The sequence below is a fragment of the Sturnira hondurensis genome, unplaced genomic scaffold (genome assembly GCF_014824575.4).
Source record: "Sturnira hondurensis isolate 20B ecotype Veracruz unplaced genomic scaffold, ASM1482457v3 Scaffold0004136, whole genome shotgun sequence".
Classification (NCBI taxonomy): Eukaryota; Metazoa; Chordata; class Mammalia; order Chiroptera; family Phyllostomidae; genus Sturnira; species Sturnira hondurensis.
Genome location: NW_028076767.1, coordinates 53,607,008 through 53,624,223, shown reverse-complemented (window position 1 = coordinate 53,624,223; position 17,216 = coordinate 53,607,008). Strand labels below are relative to the sequence as shown.

The 17,216-nt window shown below is 38.1% G+C and overlaps 1 protein-coding gene across 3 annotated transcripts in view; it reads right to left on the bottom strand.

Annotated features, from left to right (window-relative positions):
- The window catches only part of ITGB6 (integrin subunit beta 6), a 154,484-nt gene that overhangs the window by 59,122 nt on the left and 78,146 nt on the right, over window positions 1–17,216 (bottom strand). For all 3 annotated transcript variants that reach the window (XM_037044604.1, XM_037044605.1, XM_037044606.1), the window contains 3 exons: window positions 10,848–11,013; window positions 6,209–6,370; window positions 3,157–3,252 (listed from right to left, as the gene is read on the bottom strand). In XM_037044604.1, coding sequence (XP_036900499.1) covers window positions 3,157–3,252; window positions 6,209–6,370; window positions 10,848–11,013 — 424 coding nt within the window. The remainder of the gene's footprint in view (window positions 1–3,156; window positions 3,253–6,208; window positions 6,371–10,847; window positions 11,014–17,216) is intronic.

Genomic DNA, 17,216 nt, shown 5'->3' with positions numbered 1-17,216 from the left:
TAAACAGAAAGATGAGCAAGACTCACCATTCTCCTAAAAGAGTGATAATTGAGGGCTTTTTACCTCCACAGAGAGGGGTCCTGCCAGCGGTAACATAAAAACCTCCGTGGGTCCCTTGTCCCCATGCTTTGGACACAGGACTCTGTCCTAATAATCATAGGGACATCAATTAATGGTCATTGATGTTAGTGATTAAACAGGATGTGTCTATTACCAACATACCTTATTTACTTTCTAAGTGCTGTGTTTCAATATTACATCATAAATACCAGGTCATATAATAATTATTGTTATTAACTTCACAAAACTCATTTTTTCCAGGCAGTTGTAGACATTTTGAAGTATATAGGATATTTTAAAGTCTTGCAAATAATCCCAGGTGATTAATAATATGATTTGACAATGCAGTAAAGAACTGATTTAAATGCTTTTTATCTTAGTATCTCACTTAGAAGAAAAGACTAGTCAAATCAGATAGTTGGGGTTTAGTAGCCTGATACTATCTTAATGTAAATTCACAATAAACTTTGAAAACAAAAGAAGAGATTTAAAAATTTTTCTAAACTTGGATAATTGAATACTGAATCAAAATGGTATTTAGCACTAGAATATAATAAATATACTATCTAGTGCTCAGTGTATTACCTATCATTATCTTTTGAACCCTGTAATTGAATAAACTGAAAATTTCATAATAATAAGTTTGTTCAAAATCATCTGTTTGCTGGAGTCTGGGGTGCGCACTCTAGTCAGATTGAACTGAGGCCGAATCATCCTTTTGGTTGTTTACTCATCTTTTGTTACCACAAAGTACAGCAACATCACACACCTGGGCAGTCCAAAGCATCTTACAAAAATCACTGAAAAAACAGTCATTTCCCCTGCACTCTGTGAATGGGCAAAATAACTCTTATTTGCTTTGTAAGACGAGATCCATCCCCTGGGGACTATACACCTACCTACGCTTAACACAGAACTGGTGTAAGCAATTTGCCCTCTGGAATTTCCATTACAGTCAACCACTCGGTTGGTTTATTAATCCTAACTCTGGTTATTATTTTTCAGTGATTCTTTGGTAGTTATGTTCTTCTATCACAGCTATCTGGACATCAGTTTGCACTGTTCCTGTACACATAGGGATCCTTCTAAAAGATTTAAATGGAAAAGCAACACAAACCATTATTGGTCTATTTTCAGTGTTCATTATCAATAAGGCAAGAGATCAGCATTTTCATGCTGTGTGAAGCCTTCAGGGAAGTGCAATATCGCTGTCATTATCTTTAGACCTGGCTGCGCCTGCCCCCACAAATGCAAATGGAATGGAGAGTCCAACAAAATAAAAATAAAATAATGAAGAAGGGCAGTCATAGAGTTGGCTGCTGACCTGGTCCCAATCTGAGGGGCTCCCTGCAAATGGCCCTTTGAATTTAGTGAAGCCTGGGTGGTGAAGACCACACAGATGATAACAGAACACAAATTTGCCTTGTAATGAGATTAGAAGGCAAGCAAAATAAATGTCCTGCTGTTACTTTAGAAGCAGGCTGTAATCTGTGTTTTCCATGGAAATGATAATTTTCTTTGCAAAATGGGAACTGTGGATACACAAGCTTAAATCCGACAGGCTCTGTTTCACCATGTAGTTATTCTTCACCTTCCTCTGTCTTTTAAATAGCAGTTTTAAAGAGATGTATAAATGAGTTGTGAGTCTTAAAGACTATTACCAATGTGAGTTATAGTTGTCTGTTTGTGATCATCAGTCGTGTTTCTCTGACTCTCCTTTTAAGAAAAGTTCTGTGCAACCCCTCCTCCCATTTCTAAACAGGAGCCCTGGTGAGGAGGAGGTGTTGAGACCCCCAGGGTCCTCTCAAACTAGCCTTAAGGATCAAAGGCAGAATAGACTCACTATTGTATTTGCGGTATATTGCAGCCCTACTACTCAAAACCACTGGAAACAAGTATCACATACTAAAGAGCCTTAAGAAAATGCCCAGATCAGGTGAACCCACACGGTCTCAGGAGTAGAACAAAGGGTTCGAGTATGCAGCTTTATTTCAAGGGACTTCCTTGGTTTTCAGCAGACGGCAATCTCACCTGGAGTACAATACCCTCCTCTCATTAAAAATGCAAGATAGGATCTCCTCCTGAATCCCTTCTACAGAACCTGATGCAAGTTCATTGGCGGCACCGTCCTTAGCAGTGAGTGGCATTTAATCAAAGCCTCTGTGAAATAATGTCAGTTTCCCTAGCCCTGTAAATTCACCAAGCTTGTTAAGAGGTCCTTTCAAAAGGAATAGGAGATCAGACAGAATTTAGATGTATTTGAAGTTTCTGCATGGGAGTCAAAGACTTTAATATACATCTATTTTCTCTACATTATCTAAGGCCCAGGCTAGAGACTCCTTACTTCTCTGTGACATTGCCCATTAGGAATAGATGATTTGCCAGCAACACATTTCATGGCATTTTGACACATTGTTTTTCTTAGGCTCAGAAGAAACCACAGAAATCTTTTGTGTATGCATGGGTATCTTACAGTTTAGGCATTGGTTATCAGGTGTTATTTCATCTATTGAAACCATTCTTTTTCTGGAGTTGGTGCTTCTATCCCAAAACTTGAACTGCAAATCCAGCTGCTTTAAGGGGGAAATTATTTTTTGGCCCAATTTAACAAGTTTCTCTTTCAGCTTTTCACTTCTCAATAGCTGCTTGAATTGTGTCTCTATCTATAAATTTCTTATGTATCTAATTTGCAAATGTCTGGGAATTTAAAGTCAATTCTCCCCCATCCTCATAATTTTCTCTACTTTCTGTTGACTCCTTCCTCATCAGATGAAATAGTTCAAGGAAAGAAGGACTACTTTGCCATTAGGCAGGTGGTCCTACATTTATTGGTAGTCTCTTTCAACTCACCTTTTCATTTCTATAACTCTGTCTTCCTGGTCCCACCATATCTGTCCCCCATTCTTCTCTGTACCTCCATGTTTATAATTTAAATTGTAAACAGTAACGGAGTCCACTTTGCCAAGTGTCCAGTATATTTGGCACATGTTAATGATTTTCTAATGGTTTCCTCATACATTAAACTCACAGAGTTAATGTTCAAGTTTCATGTTGAATAATCTCCCTAAAGGAATTTCCTGAATGATGTTTGCTTACCTCATATAAATGAACTTGCTCTTTGGTTACGGCAAAGATCAGTAGCACATTATTTTGCACCAGTTTATCAATGAGTTGTCCAATTGTGGGATATTCCTAAAATTAATATATAGATTTTAAGCATCATCTTAACAAAAACATGCAAAATAAAGAAAAGAATGTTTCTTTCAAAGATATCTTAATAAGTTTGGCATTTCAATGATCTTGGCTTTATTGTCTCTATTACTTTAATTGTAAACAAATATACAATTAGCATTATTTACTTAATTAGTTTAATATTGTTTCCTCAGTTTTGTAAATCCCTTTAATTCCTGAGTCAATGCCTGTCAATGTGGTGTATTTATGCTCTGGCCTTCTAAGGAGATCACTTGAAATTTATTTAATGACTGGTAGTGTGTAATATTTTCACATTTCCTCTTCTAAGCAGCATTTGCCAGCAGGCTCGAGTCAGAGAGAAAGTCAGAGTGGAGGAAGGAGTAGTTAGACTGCAATGCATATGACTGGGTGACTCTCGTAGCTCTGAAACGGGTACTGGAATAGAATGAGGTTGTATGAGGGCTGAGGAAGGGGCAGCCTGCTGATGAATGACACACTACAATTCCTATCTGATTTGAGACATTCCTGCCCCAGTTCTTGGGTTTGGTCTTGTTGCTTCTTTGAAGTCACAAATCAGCTTTATAGGACCCTGCAATCGTTTCACAGGACAGTTGAAAACACATTGTACTTCTGTCCCATTGACATGTCATTCCCAAGTGATACAGATACTTGGAGAAATAAAGAAGTCATTTATTATCAAATCTGAAGGTGACCTTTGTTTTCCAAGGCTGGAAATCATGCAGCAACTTTGCCTCTTACATGAATCCAAATGTGGATGATTACAAAGAGGAAGCTCAAATGAAAGATTAGCCTGCAAACAACTGAACTAAGACATTGTTGACAATGTCTGAAATCAGCCCAACTGGAGGGACACCGTACACTCATGCGGCATGTTCACATATTCTCAGCACTTCAGGCAAAGGACCGGACTGCAGATCTGGCTGTGCAATACACGCTTTCCAGGCCATTTGGATTTTTATTAGTAGGTACCGGTAAAATCCAGGTAATATAAATCTTCCTGGGTCTGACATTTTCAATCTCCTCTGCTGTTCAAGTGCCCAAACACCAAGCATCCTTCATCCTTAAGCATGAGTTCCTCCAGTGCTGACCCCTTCTTATCTCTACAAGTTCTCAAATCTTTCAACTGCTGTGCATATATAGTCAGAATCATTCCATGTAGCCTTCCATAAGTGGGCAAAAGTAATTTTCTATTTGGTCCACATCAATTGGTTTAGTTCCCACAGTGATCTTATAAGTTCCTCAAGGTCCCTAGGGACAATGTCTTATTATTTTGTGGCCCCAGGAACCTGGTCCAGTGTTGAGTGCATAGAAAATGCTCAGAAAACCCAGAGGGCTGTGTTACAGGCAGGCATGGAAACAGCCCCTGGCTTCTGTGCATGTGTAGAAACTCAGCAAGGATGAATTAAATATTTATTAGATGAGATGGTCATATTAAGCAATAGGTAGTGTTTGCTTCTATAGCCCTACTTTCCTGAGATACCTATTAAGGAGCATTTGAATAATTACAAAAAGGAGGTGGTTCATTTCTCACAATTTCTTCTTCCTTGTTGGCTAAAAGACAGTATGTGGCTACCCTCATTGATCTTATAATATGGAAAGGCAATTTATATAATTAAGTTTGGAAAATATTGTTAATCAAAAGTTACAGGAAAACATTCATGTTCAAGTTCAGAAATTTAGGCAAGGGATGGTAGCAGATAATTTATGAACCAGTAGATTTTTAAAAACTAACTGGCAGCACTGTATTGAGCATTTATATACATTACCTCACTGAATTCTTTTTTTAGAGAATGTTTTTTTCCAACCCAATATTAGAACTCTTCCTCTTTTTCTTTTCCTCTTTGTCTTTCTCTTTCTCCTCTTTCTTGCCCTTCCTTTCTTCCCCTACATACACTTTTACAGCATTGTCATTTTAAGAAGTCACATAAAAATCTCTGTACCAGATTTTTCCAGATATTAAATGGTGATAATAGAACTTTCCCATGTTGCTATTCATAATTTAACTCTATTTCATTGAGTAGCCAGTGCCCACTGGGTTCCAGGGACTCCTGACCCCGAGGAACACACATTAGAGAAATAGAGACAGACATAAGCAAACACATTTCCGCACAGCGTTGGGCAAGAGACATGAATATATGAGAGCGAGGGGAGAAGTGGTCACTACCAGGCCCAGCAGAGATCCAAAAGGGCTGGTGGGAGCAGTCATGATTGAACTGGGTTTTGAAGAATAATTAAGAGTTTCTGAGCAATCCAGAAGGGAAGGGCATTCCAGAGAGAGGGAATAACACATGCCCAAACATTACGGTCTGCTTAAACAGAGCAGTTACATACACAAGATTCTGGTGAGAACTGAATGAAGTAATGTACATCGAAAGAGCTCTGAAAATTGTACCTTGTTTTAAAAAGTCGAGTGTTAGTTCCTTGCATATTGGCAGCATTTTTGAAGGACAAAAAATACACCAAATGTTAATATGCACCAACCAAACACTACTTAGCTCATTGTTTCCTGCATGACTCAACTGCCCATGAAAACATGGCAGTATTTAGGAAGCATGCTCTGGAACCATCGTTCACAGCAACTCCTAGGTGATTGTGGCTTTGCTCTGAGCCCTCCTTTCTGGGGCTGTGGTCAAGAACAGAACGAGCTAACTGTTCTGTTTCTTGCTGGCCTCTGGCTCTTTGAAAAATTGGGACATTATGGGATCCTATGTGCTGCAGCAGATTCAGACTTCTCACATAGCCCCACCACCCACCTGTACTCCTGTGGGAATCTCTAAGGGTGATGAGGATTGAGACAGGGCAATTTGTTAGCCTCAGATCAGAAAATGTACACCTTTTTCACCAAGTGTGGGTTATTCTGCTATGTACTACAGCAATCATTGCTTCATTTGCCTTCTTATAGCCCCGAAAACAGTGTCGAGTGCAGATTACACACCAAGACAGTTGACATGGAGTATTCATTCTTGCTGTCCAAGTGGCAAAGCCCATCGTTAGGAATGACGATGCCTGCCAGTTTGCTGTCCATTCCAAAATGAGAATCAGCATCGCTCACAAAGACCAGGAGATGGAGGGAGTCATTCCGCCAGCCAATTTTTTCCTACAGTGAGAAAGAAACATTTGGATTATATTGGATAGAAGCAAGCATTTATCGAGAGGGAGTCAATTATGATGGGACACATTCAGATTATAACATATTGCTGGTCTATTTTAGCCCTTTTCATCTATTGGGAGTTCATAACATTAATGTAGTAAACACTTAACATTCTATTTATTCATTTTTATTTTTATTGTTGTTCAAGTACAGTTGTCTCCATTTTCCTGCCACCACTTTCCCTCACCCGACCTACTACCACTTCCCACCCTCAATCCTGTCCCCCTTTGGTTTTGTCCATAGGTCTTTTACAGATGTTCCCTGAGTAGATCTTTCCCCTTCTTTCCCCTGTTACCCTTCTCCTCCCTTCCCCATGGTTACTGTCAGTTTTTAATTTCAATGTTTTGGGTTATATTTTCCTTGCTTATTTCTTTTGTTGATTAGGTTCCACTCACAGGTGAGATCATATGGCATTTGTCTTTCACTGCCTGGCTTATTTCACTTAGCAGAATGCTCTGCAGTTCAATCTATGCTATTGCGAAGGGCAGAAGCTCCTTCTTTCTTTCTGCTGCGTAGTATTCCAGTATGTAAATGTACCATAACTTTTAAAGTATATTTTATTGATTATGCTATTACAATTGCCCCATTTTTTCTCCTCTTTATTCTCCTCTACCCTGCACTCCCTCTCCCACCATCATTCCACCCTTTAGTTCATGTCCATGGGTGGTACATACAAGTTCTTTGTCTTCTCTACTTCCTACACTATTCTTAACCTTCCTCTTTCAATTTTGTACCTAACAATTATGCTTCTTATTCTCTGTATCTTTTCCCTCATTCTTTCTCCTCCCCCTCCCCACTAGTAACCCTCCATGTGATTTCCACTTCTGTGATTCTGTTCCTGTTCTATTGTTTGCTTAGTTTGTTTTGTTTTGTTTTTTTTTTTTAGGCTCAGTGGTTAATAGTTGTGAGTTTGTGGTCATTTTGTTGTTCAGGGTTTTGATTATCTTCTTTTTCTTAGATAAATCCCTTTAAGATTTCATATAATAAGGGCTTGGTGATGATGAACTCCTTTAACTTGACCTTATCGGGGAAGCACTTGATCTGCCCTTCCACTCTAAATGATAGCTTTGCTGGATAGAGCAATCTTGGATGTAGGTCCTTGCCTTTCCTGACTTCGAATACTTTCCAGACCCTTCTTGCCTGCAAGGTTTCTTTTGAGAAATCAGCTGACAGACTTATGGACACTCCTTTGTAGGTAACTGTCTCCTTTTCTCTTGCTGCTTTTAAGGTGCTCTCCTTATCTTTAATCTTGGCTAACTTAATTATGATGTGTCTTGCTGTGTTTCTTGCTACTTGCTTGGCTCTTGACTGGTTTTCAGTCACTTCCCTCACTACCCACAAGCGAATTGGGCCCTTCTGGTGCTGATTCCTGGCTGGGTGCACTTGTGTACATTCTAGGACCCTGTGGGCCTCTCCAACAGACTTTCCTGTGAGGCTGGCAGTTTCTCCTGGTACTGTAACTCCCAACAAGTTTTTATAGTCAGAGGTTTTGAGGTTTACTTCCCTTTGCTGGAATCCTGGGTTGTATGGTCTGTCTTGCTCCCCAGTTATTCCTTTTGGTTTATCTGCACGTAAATGTGGGGCCACCAGCCACCACATTGCCATGCATCCTATTCACCTGGGCTGTCCATCTCAGCCCCTCCTACCAGTCTGGATGAATGTTTCTTCTTTAAGTCCTTGGTTGTCTGACTCCCATACAGTTCCATTTCTGGCAGTTCTGGTTGTTTTTTGTTTTTAAATTTGTTGTTGCCCTTTTGGTTGTGTGAGGAGGCAAAGTATATCTACTTATGCCTCCATATTAGCCAGAAGTTCCTGAATCTGTACCAGAGTTTTTTGATCCACTCATTTACTGACAGGCACTGAGGCTGCTTCTAGCACTTGGCTATTGTAAATTGTGCTGCTATGAACATTGGGGTGCATAGGTTCTTTTGGATTGGCTTTTCAGGGTTCTGAGTGTATAATCCCAGCAGTGGGATTGCCAGATCAAAAGGCAGTTCCAGCCCTGGCTAGGGTAGCTCAGTAGATTGAGCACGGGTCTGTGAAGTAAAGGGTCCCTGGTTCAATTCCCAATCAGGGCATATGCCTGTGTTGCAGGCCAGGTCCCCAGTGGGAGACACATGAGAGGAAACCACATACTGATATTTTTCCCTCTCTTTCTCCCTCCCTTCCCTTCTCTCCAAAGAAAATAATAAATAAATAAAATCTTTTTAAAAATCAACCCACAGTTCCATTTTTAGTTTTTTGAGGAAATTCCATATTGTTTTTTGCAATGGCTGTATCAGTCTGCATTCCTACCAGCAGTGCACTAGGGTTCCCTTTTCTCCACAACCTGACCAGCATTTGTTTGTTTATTTGTTTATCATGGCCTTTCTGACAAGTGTGAAGTGTTTTCTCATTGTAGTTTTAATTTACATCTCTCTGATGATTAGTGATATTGACCATCCTTTCATACATCTATGGGCCCTCTGTATGTCCTCCTTGGAGAAGTGTCTGTTCAGGTCCTTTGCCCATTTTTTAGTCGTATTGTTCGTCTTCCTGGGGTGGAGTCTTGTGAGTCCTTTATATATTTTGGAGATCAAACCCTTGTCCGAAGTGTCATTTGCAAATATATTTTCCCATATGGTCGGTTCCCTTTTCATTTTGCTGCTGTTTTCTTTAGCCATGCTGAAGCTTCTTAGTGTGAGGAAGTCCCATTTGTTCTTTGTTTCCTTTATGTCCCTTGCTCTAGGGGACATATCAGTGAAAATACTGCTGCATGGTATATCTGTAATTTCCCTGCCTATGTTCTCCTCTAGAACTTTTATGGGGTTGAGACCTATATTTAAGTGTTTTATCTATCTAGAGTTTATCTTTGTGTATTATATAAATTGATGGCCAAGTTTCATTATTTTGCATGTAGCTGTCCAGATCACCCAACATCATTTGGTGGAGAGGCTATTTTTACTCCATTTTATATTTTTCCCCCTTTGTCAAATATTAACTGACTGTGGAAACACGAGTTTATTTCTGAGCTCTCTATTCTGTTCTATTGATCTATGTGTCTGTTCTTATGCCAGTACCAGACTGTTTTGATTACAGTGGCCTTATAATACAGTTTGATGTCTGGTATGTGATCCCTCTTATTTTGTTCTTCTTTCTCAAAATTGCTGATACTATTTGTTTATGGTACCATATAAATTTTTGAAATATTGGTTCCATATACGTGAAATATGTCACTGGTATTTTAATAGGGATTGCATTGAATCAACAAATTGCTTTGGGTAATATGGATATTCTGATGATGTTAATTCCTCTAATCCATGAACACGGCATATGTTTCCATTTATTTGTGTCTTTCCTAATTTCTTCAGTAAACACACAAAATTCTGTGGTGTTTGCTTTTTCCTGGATAACATTTTTAGATGATTAATGCTTCAGGGGAAATAATTTTACTAAAATCAGTATCCACTTGATCTCAACTTTTACATAGTTAATTTTACTGTCCATTTTCTATTTACCAGAAAAATGAAGGGAGGGATGTCCTAGATTATCCTAAATCCAAGCTGAAGTAAAACTAGTCGAAGGCAGCACAAAATGGACTCTGAGTAAGCCTGTTTTATTAAACTGTCACCTAATATTTAGGCACATATTTATCTTTCTACTGTATCATTTAAATTTTATAAATGTGATAAAAGGAAAAGAATTGCTTATGAAAGCATCACTCCACACTACTGTTAATTAAGATGGTCCGTTGGCTGTTCCTTAGCAGGGCTCTCCCATCTAATTAACATTAGTCCAGAACGAGTTGGGCAGAAACTCATCCCGGCTGTGCCATCCCACCTTATCCTGTTCCTTCCTTCCCTTATTCCTTGGCCCTCCCACCTTCTAGGAGCTTCAGCCTTGTCTCTTTCTTGGTATTTTCCATGGAGAGCTGTCATCTGAGGACAAGAATCATTCCTATGGATGGATAAGTGTCAGATTATTAAGAAGGAGGCATATTCCCGCACTGCTGCATGGACAGTGTGGCTTTGGATGCTTATTTGGTTGGTTCCTAACAATGGACATCTAATCGTATGTAGAAATTTACACTGAATCAGGGCATTTTTACTTTTGAAAATATTTCTGCCTTTGATATTGTTTATCATGATTAAATAAAAACCCAATTCATCTGATTTAATTTTTTAAAAATTAATCACACATGACTTGTAGTAAAATTTCCCCAATACTTTTATAATTTTATTAGGATAGTCAAATATTAAGAATAAAACTGTCCCATTATAATATGGTTCAGTTAAAAATTTTAAAGAAGTTCTGTTTTAAGAAAAATACCAATGTAGAAATATGACAATTAAAAGATAAAGTTAGCCGAGCATTTCAAAGTAGATGTGGTAATAAGAGATGAAATTTGTGTTATCAGAGTGAAACACTCTTCCCCTCAGCATACCTTACACACAGCAGCTTGCATAATTGCATCAAATCCACCTTCAGGTGTGTCGATATTAGCAGAAATTTTCTGATTCTTTACAATTTCATTGAATCTTTCAGCATCATTTGTCAATGGCAAAATGTGCTTGAATCCAAATGTAGGTAAGCAGAAATATGGAATACTACTGCAAAGGTGAAATATGAAAAGATTCTTGATGAAATATTAGTAGATCTAATAGTTTGGCAACATTTTCTTAAATGAAAATAAATTTTCCTGAACTGCCTGACTCTGTGACCTGGTTATGAGTCTCACTGCTAAGATTGTTGTGATCATCTCCTACGCACCCATTCCAAATTAACTATATTAGCTAACACTTAGAGCTCACGGTGTCTTACACTGACTCAAGCACAGGTAGCAGATAATCAGGTGAGCAGACTCCGCACTCCTCTGTGCGTGTGTACATGTGTGTGTAATCACTACCTCCTATTGCCTCTCAACCAAAATCCACCATTAAGTTTACATGATAACAACAATTTCTTTGTATTCCGATATCTTAAGCTGTCATCAAGTATGAGTCACTGTGTAGCAAAACTGAGAGTGGAATCTGCCTTTTTCCTCCTCTACTCCCTCCTCCACTCCCAGCACTGCCTGCCAAGGACCCAGAAAACCAGAGCAGGGCTCTTGGTTCTAGATCCCTGCTCTACTATGACTGAACAGACTGTTGTGGACCAGTCTAGGAGTCAAACAACCACTTAAAACTATTTACATACGGGAAAAATGCCATGTTAGGATATTTACCTCCCAAAATATTGCAGTAGAACAGAAAGAGCTGATCATCAATTCAGCCACATGTTATTCTGAAAGCCAGTTAGTAGCTGTGCATAAGACTTGGCACAGGTTACTCAACCAACTGAACTTTGTAGAATGGAGACGGTAGTATAGAGCAGAGGTTCTCAAAGTGTAGTTCCTGGACCAGTAGCATGATCATCACTTGTTATAAATGCAATATCTGGGGCACTACTCCAGGCCTACTCAGTCAGAAATGATAGGGCTGGGCTCAGCAATCTGTGTTGTTCTAAAGCTTGAGAAACACTGGTGTAGAAATAGCGACCAAAAGGTGTAGCTCCGAGTGAGGATGTGCTGCCTGGGGAGAGCTGGTTGATCCTTCTAAGAGAAGCTTTGCGGGGGCAGAAGCCTGTCTTGTCAACACGTTAAAAAACAGTACATCTTTCAGGGTCAGGCTCCTGTTTATCCACTTGAGGTATACAGTCAATCCTCATTATTCATGATTCCACATCTGCAAACTAACCTACTTGCTAAAATTGCTTTGTAACCCCCAAATCAATACTCTCAATACTTTCTCAGTCATTTATATAAATGCACAGTGTAGCAAAAAAAAACAAAAACAAAACAAAAAAACAAGTCACTTCATACACATGTTCCCAGCTGAGGTCAAACGAGGCTTCGCCTTCTTGCTTTAGCTTTCACGCTGTAAACAGGTATCCTTTTCATGGTCTTTTGGTGCCATGTTTTTTGCATCCTTGTGTTTTTTGTTGGTGGTTGTGCTGTTTAGAACGTCCCTCAAGCATGATGCTGAAGGGCTGTCTAGTGTTCCTAAGTGCAAGAAGGCAGTGATGTGCCTATGGAAAACATAATTGTATTTGATATGCTTTGTTCTGGTGTGAGCTATACTGGCTGTCATCTATGAGTTCAATGTTAATGACTTAGCAATATATATTAAATAAGGTGTTTTTAAACAGAATTATGTATTAATCAGCTGGTGAAAGCATGACTAGAAACTCACAGGAAACTAACCCTGTGTTTCCCCTAGGAGCAATGGTTCAGCATTTGCTAATGCGGTGTTCAAGGAGACTATACAATGAGACTCTTGTGAATAATGAAAATCAACTGTATGTACAAATTAGAATGACTATGGATTCACTAACACAGAATAATAGAGCTCTACAGGGACCAGAATGCTACTGTCTGCCAGGGTAGTCATTTTCATACTATCAGTAGACTTTCACAGAAAGCAGGTCATAATCTGATGTGTCCTGGGGGTTCAGAACAAAGGGTATTAGAGGACCCCAACACTGACTGATACAGTTCAAGATATCCCTATACAGCTGTCTCCAGAATGGATGCTCCTGGTCACACCTGGCTCTACCCCAATCTGTAGTCACTAACAAAAGTTTGGGAAGCTATGAAAGTTTATGAGATTAGAAACTGTAAGTGCCTTGGGCCCTTAGATGAATGTGGCCCATATTTGCATCTGCACCCCTTGCTTCTTCACACTCTTCTAACCTCCCAGGACTGCTCATTCTTTTAGCTCTAACAGGTTACCTGGTCTGGTGGGCCCAGGAGCCAGTCTGTCACTTCCAGAGAACTTTTCACACTTCCTTTCTGATTCATACGTTTAACTTAAGCTTTCAGAAACCAATCTTATTCCCTCATTTTTAATATCTTACATGGGCTTTCATTGGAACTCTGATGAGTTGGCCACAGACAACATCTACCTAGCAGAATAGTGGAGAGTCTTAAATGAGATAAAATGTGCAAAGCACAAATGAGCTTTTCTGGGCATTGTGCTTACTAAACATTGGTGTCGCTTCTCACATAAATCACTTCACACAGAGTCTAGAACTAAACTAAGGGCAGATTGTAGACTTGGCTAATGATATTTCTAGAATCAGATGGTTTTCTCCTGATTAAAATAATAATGTGTTAACTGAAGAAAATTTGGGTTTTATATAAAAGTGTAAATAAGGAAATTAAAATATAAATTTTAATGGTTATGAGATGTATCATAGACTGACAATCTATTACTGAAAATTTATTTCAGAAAATTTTCTCTAATTAAATAATGTAGTGATCCATCTACATACATCTTTGCAAACTCCAGAAGACATTACGGATTAAAGTAAAAAAGGCTTTACAAGTGTAGTGCACAGACCCATAGAGGTCCATCCCTAAGACCTTTTCAGAGTCCTTAAGGTCAAACTTTTTTCACAATGATAAAAGACATTATGTGTCTTTTTCTTTTATTTCTGTGTCGACATTTACACTGATGATGCAAAAGCCATAGTGAGCAAAACTGCTAGTGCCTTAGCATGGATCAAAGCACAAAACTGTATAGTTGTCCTTACATATATATATTTGTTACCAGCAAGCATTTACCATAATAATTTTTGAAGTGTAAATTTTACTTGATTGTCCTTGATGGAGCAGTAAAAGTTATTAATTTTATTAAGTATACACCCTTGAAAACATGTTTTTAAGAAATATTTCTGTGTGTCCCCACTGGAAATACGTGTACACCATTCCTGCTGCCCAGCAAAGTACAGCGTTTATAGTGGAAAAGCACTTTGTGATTGAGCTGAACTGGCCCTTTTTTTGTAGAGTACCATTTTCACCTGAAAGAATGCTCGACAGTCAAGCTATTATTCTAACCTAGGTATTTGGCAGACATGTTCTTAAAAATCAGTAAAGTGAGCCCTGACTGATGTGGCTCATTGGTTGTGCATTGTCCTACAAAGTGAAAGGTTGTAAGTTCCATTTCTGGTCAAGGCACATGCCTTGGTTGTGGGCTTGGTTTCTAGATGGGATCCATACAAGAGGCAGCCAATCAATGTTTCTTTCCCTTTCTTCTTCCTTTTCCCTCTCTCTAAAAATAAATAAACAACATCTTTACAAATAAATGAGGAAAGCGAGCCTGCCACTTCAAGGAAAACAATGCTCAGTATTTGTCACCAAAGATAAAATTTGAAGTAGGTAAAAATTAGGGTTTTGGAAAACTTTCATCCACTACCTCTGAGATTAACAGTTGCCCAATACATCAAGAGTTATCTGATGATATCTATGGTGACATGAACAAATATCATGTTTATGATAATGCATTATAAAATTTTGGGAGATCTGCATAACTCAGTGAAACAATGTTTTCCAAAGGGCCAAAGTGTTATATTACAAAATAATGCACATTAGTAAAAGTCATTCAAAGAGCAAGACAGACCAATGGCTTTCAATGTAACAGAATATGAAGAGTTCATTGATGTTGTTTAAGATTCCATACTGAAGCTAAATTTTACCTCTTGTTTAGTTTGAATGTAGTGTCAAAGAAGAACATCCACAACCATGAGAAAAAACTGTTAAATGCATCTCCCTCTCCTAACTATATATGTGAGGTTTGACTTTACTCATGGAATTCACATATAACAAAATATTGCAGCAGATTGAATACTGAAGCAAGTGTAACAATCTAGTCATCATCTATTAAACCAGATGTTAGGAGATTTGCAAACATGTATAAACAGTTATTCTTTTAGCTGATTTTTGTTTTGGAAAAATATGGTTATTTTTATAAAGATGTTTTGTAGTAATATACAGTGCATTTCTAGTTGTAATTATTAAATAATCAATAACCAATGATGTTTAACTTTTCTGTTTTATTTTTTAATATGATGAATATTGATAAGTGTAACCCACACAGATTAAAGCTCTTGGGAGGAGATTTTAATTTTTAAGAGTGTAAGAGAGTTCTGATATCTACAAGTTTGAGAACCACTAGATTAAAATAATTAAAGATAATAAGTGTTGATGAGAGGAAGAAAATTAATACTTATTTTGAATGTTTGTTATGTTCTGAGCTCATTCAATTCTCATGAATGCCCTAAAAGGTAGATATTATTATCTCCATTTATAGGTGGATAGAGTGAGTTCAAAGAGAGCAAGTTTTTGTCCAAGGTTATAATTTAAACCCCGGTCTGAAAAACTCCATGCTCTTTCCTCTTACATCTTATTGCCTTTCTACTAAATAACATTTTTATTCCATAATTACAAGGTTTAGATCGATCAAAGGATTGACTTTTGTGTTCAGTGTTTGAGTTCTTGGTGTGTATTTGTGTCGGGAGAGGTATGTGGACAAGGAAGCCAGGAGAATTAAAGATGTAATAGGAGTGAAAAAATATAATGTTGCAGTAAAAAATAACTTTATATGTAAGTTTAACTAATGGTAATTTTGCAAATGAAAATAAAAGAAACACTTTAGAAAATAGGAAAATATTGACCTTTTTAAGAGGTCAAATATATAATCTTTTGGGCCCCCATTCACTGTACTCTTGTTTATACTAGCTACCATTTATTTAGAACTTCAAGTTCAAGCCTTGTACCAAATGCTTCCATTTATCACCTCACCCAAACCTTACACCCACTCTGTGTGATCAGTACTGTTATTCCAACCTGAAGCTGTGAGAGGTGAAATGATTCACCTCGGGTGAGAGTGGGAGTGACTAGGTGAACCAGGACTTATTCCAGGGCTGACTCAGAAGCTCATGATCTGTCTACTACACCATGAGCCTGCTCCCCAAAGAATTTTAGCTCCTTGAGAACTGGGCCCAGATTTTTTTCTTGCAGAGATCCCATGCCTAACACAATACCTGGAGCTCAGTAAGGTTTTATTGAATGGATGAATGAGTAAATGAATGCTATAAAAAGCCAGACTGCTTTCCTTTTCTGGAAGCTGATTAAGGACAGGGTCATATTATTAATTCAAGATGCTGGGATGCCAACTTAGCTGAGCCACCCAAGTTTGTTAATTTTTTTTCTGGTAATATTTCATATTTATTGTTTCCCATGGTCATTTTTGTACTTTACCTTAGTACATCTTATCTGACCTGTGATAAAAGGAATGATTTTAAGCAATCCCAGTGGGGCAGCTTGCACTGTGTAATGCTAGGTAGAATTGCTCTGCTAGACTCTGTACTGAAGCTTGTTGCAGGAGAAAGATACATAATACATACAAATTTCAGACTGGTACAATATTCCGTGATTGTCAAATTAGGCCAGAAGCATTAGAAATGCTTTTATATTAAACAGTTAGGAGGCTGTAAACACCAAGCTTATTTCCCTTTATAAGCAAACCAACAATTGATAACAATAATCACAACTTATTATCTATTATATATAATGTTTGAAGGTACAAGTCATTACATTTCAATAGAAATCTGTTTGGTGTTACAGGAATTGATAGATGTTACTCAGTACCCATTCTTTATTTTTTCTTCTCTACTGACAGAATTCTGATTTTATTTGAGGTAGCAATGTTCTTCCATTGCAGGTAGCTGTGGCCATGTTACTAAGTCCAATGAGACACTAATATAAGAGGTTGTGTAAATTGTGGGGCAAAAATCTTTAAATCGAGGAAATAAAATTCAACATCCATTTATAATTTTTTAAAGAAATCTTACCAAACCAAGAATAGAAGGAAATCTTCCTGATACGATAAAAGGAATCCAAAAAACTAATAGCTGATAACATAGTTAACGGTGAAATATTGAAACTTTCTTCCTAAGATCACAAGCAAGATAAAGTGCCAGCTCTATCCACTTC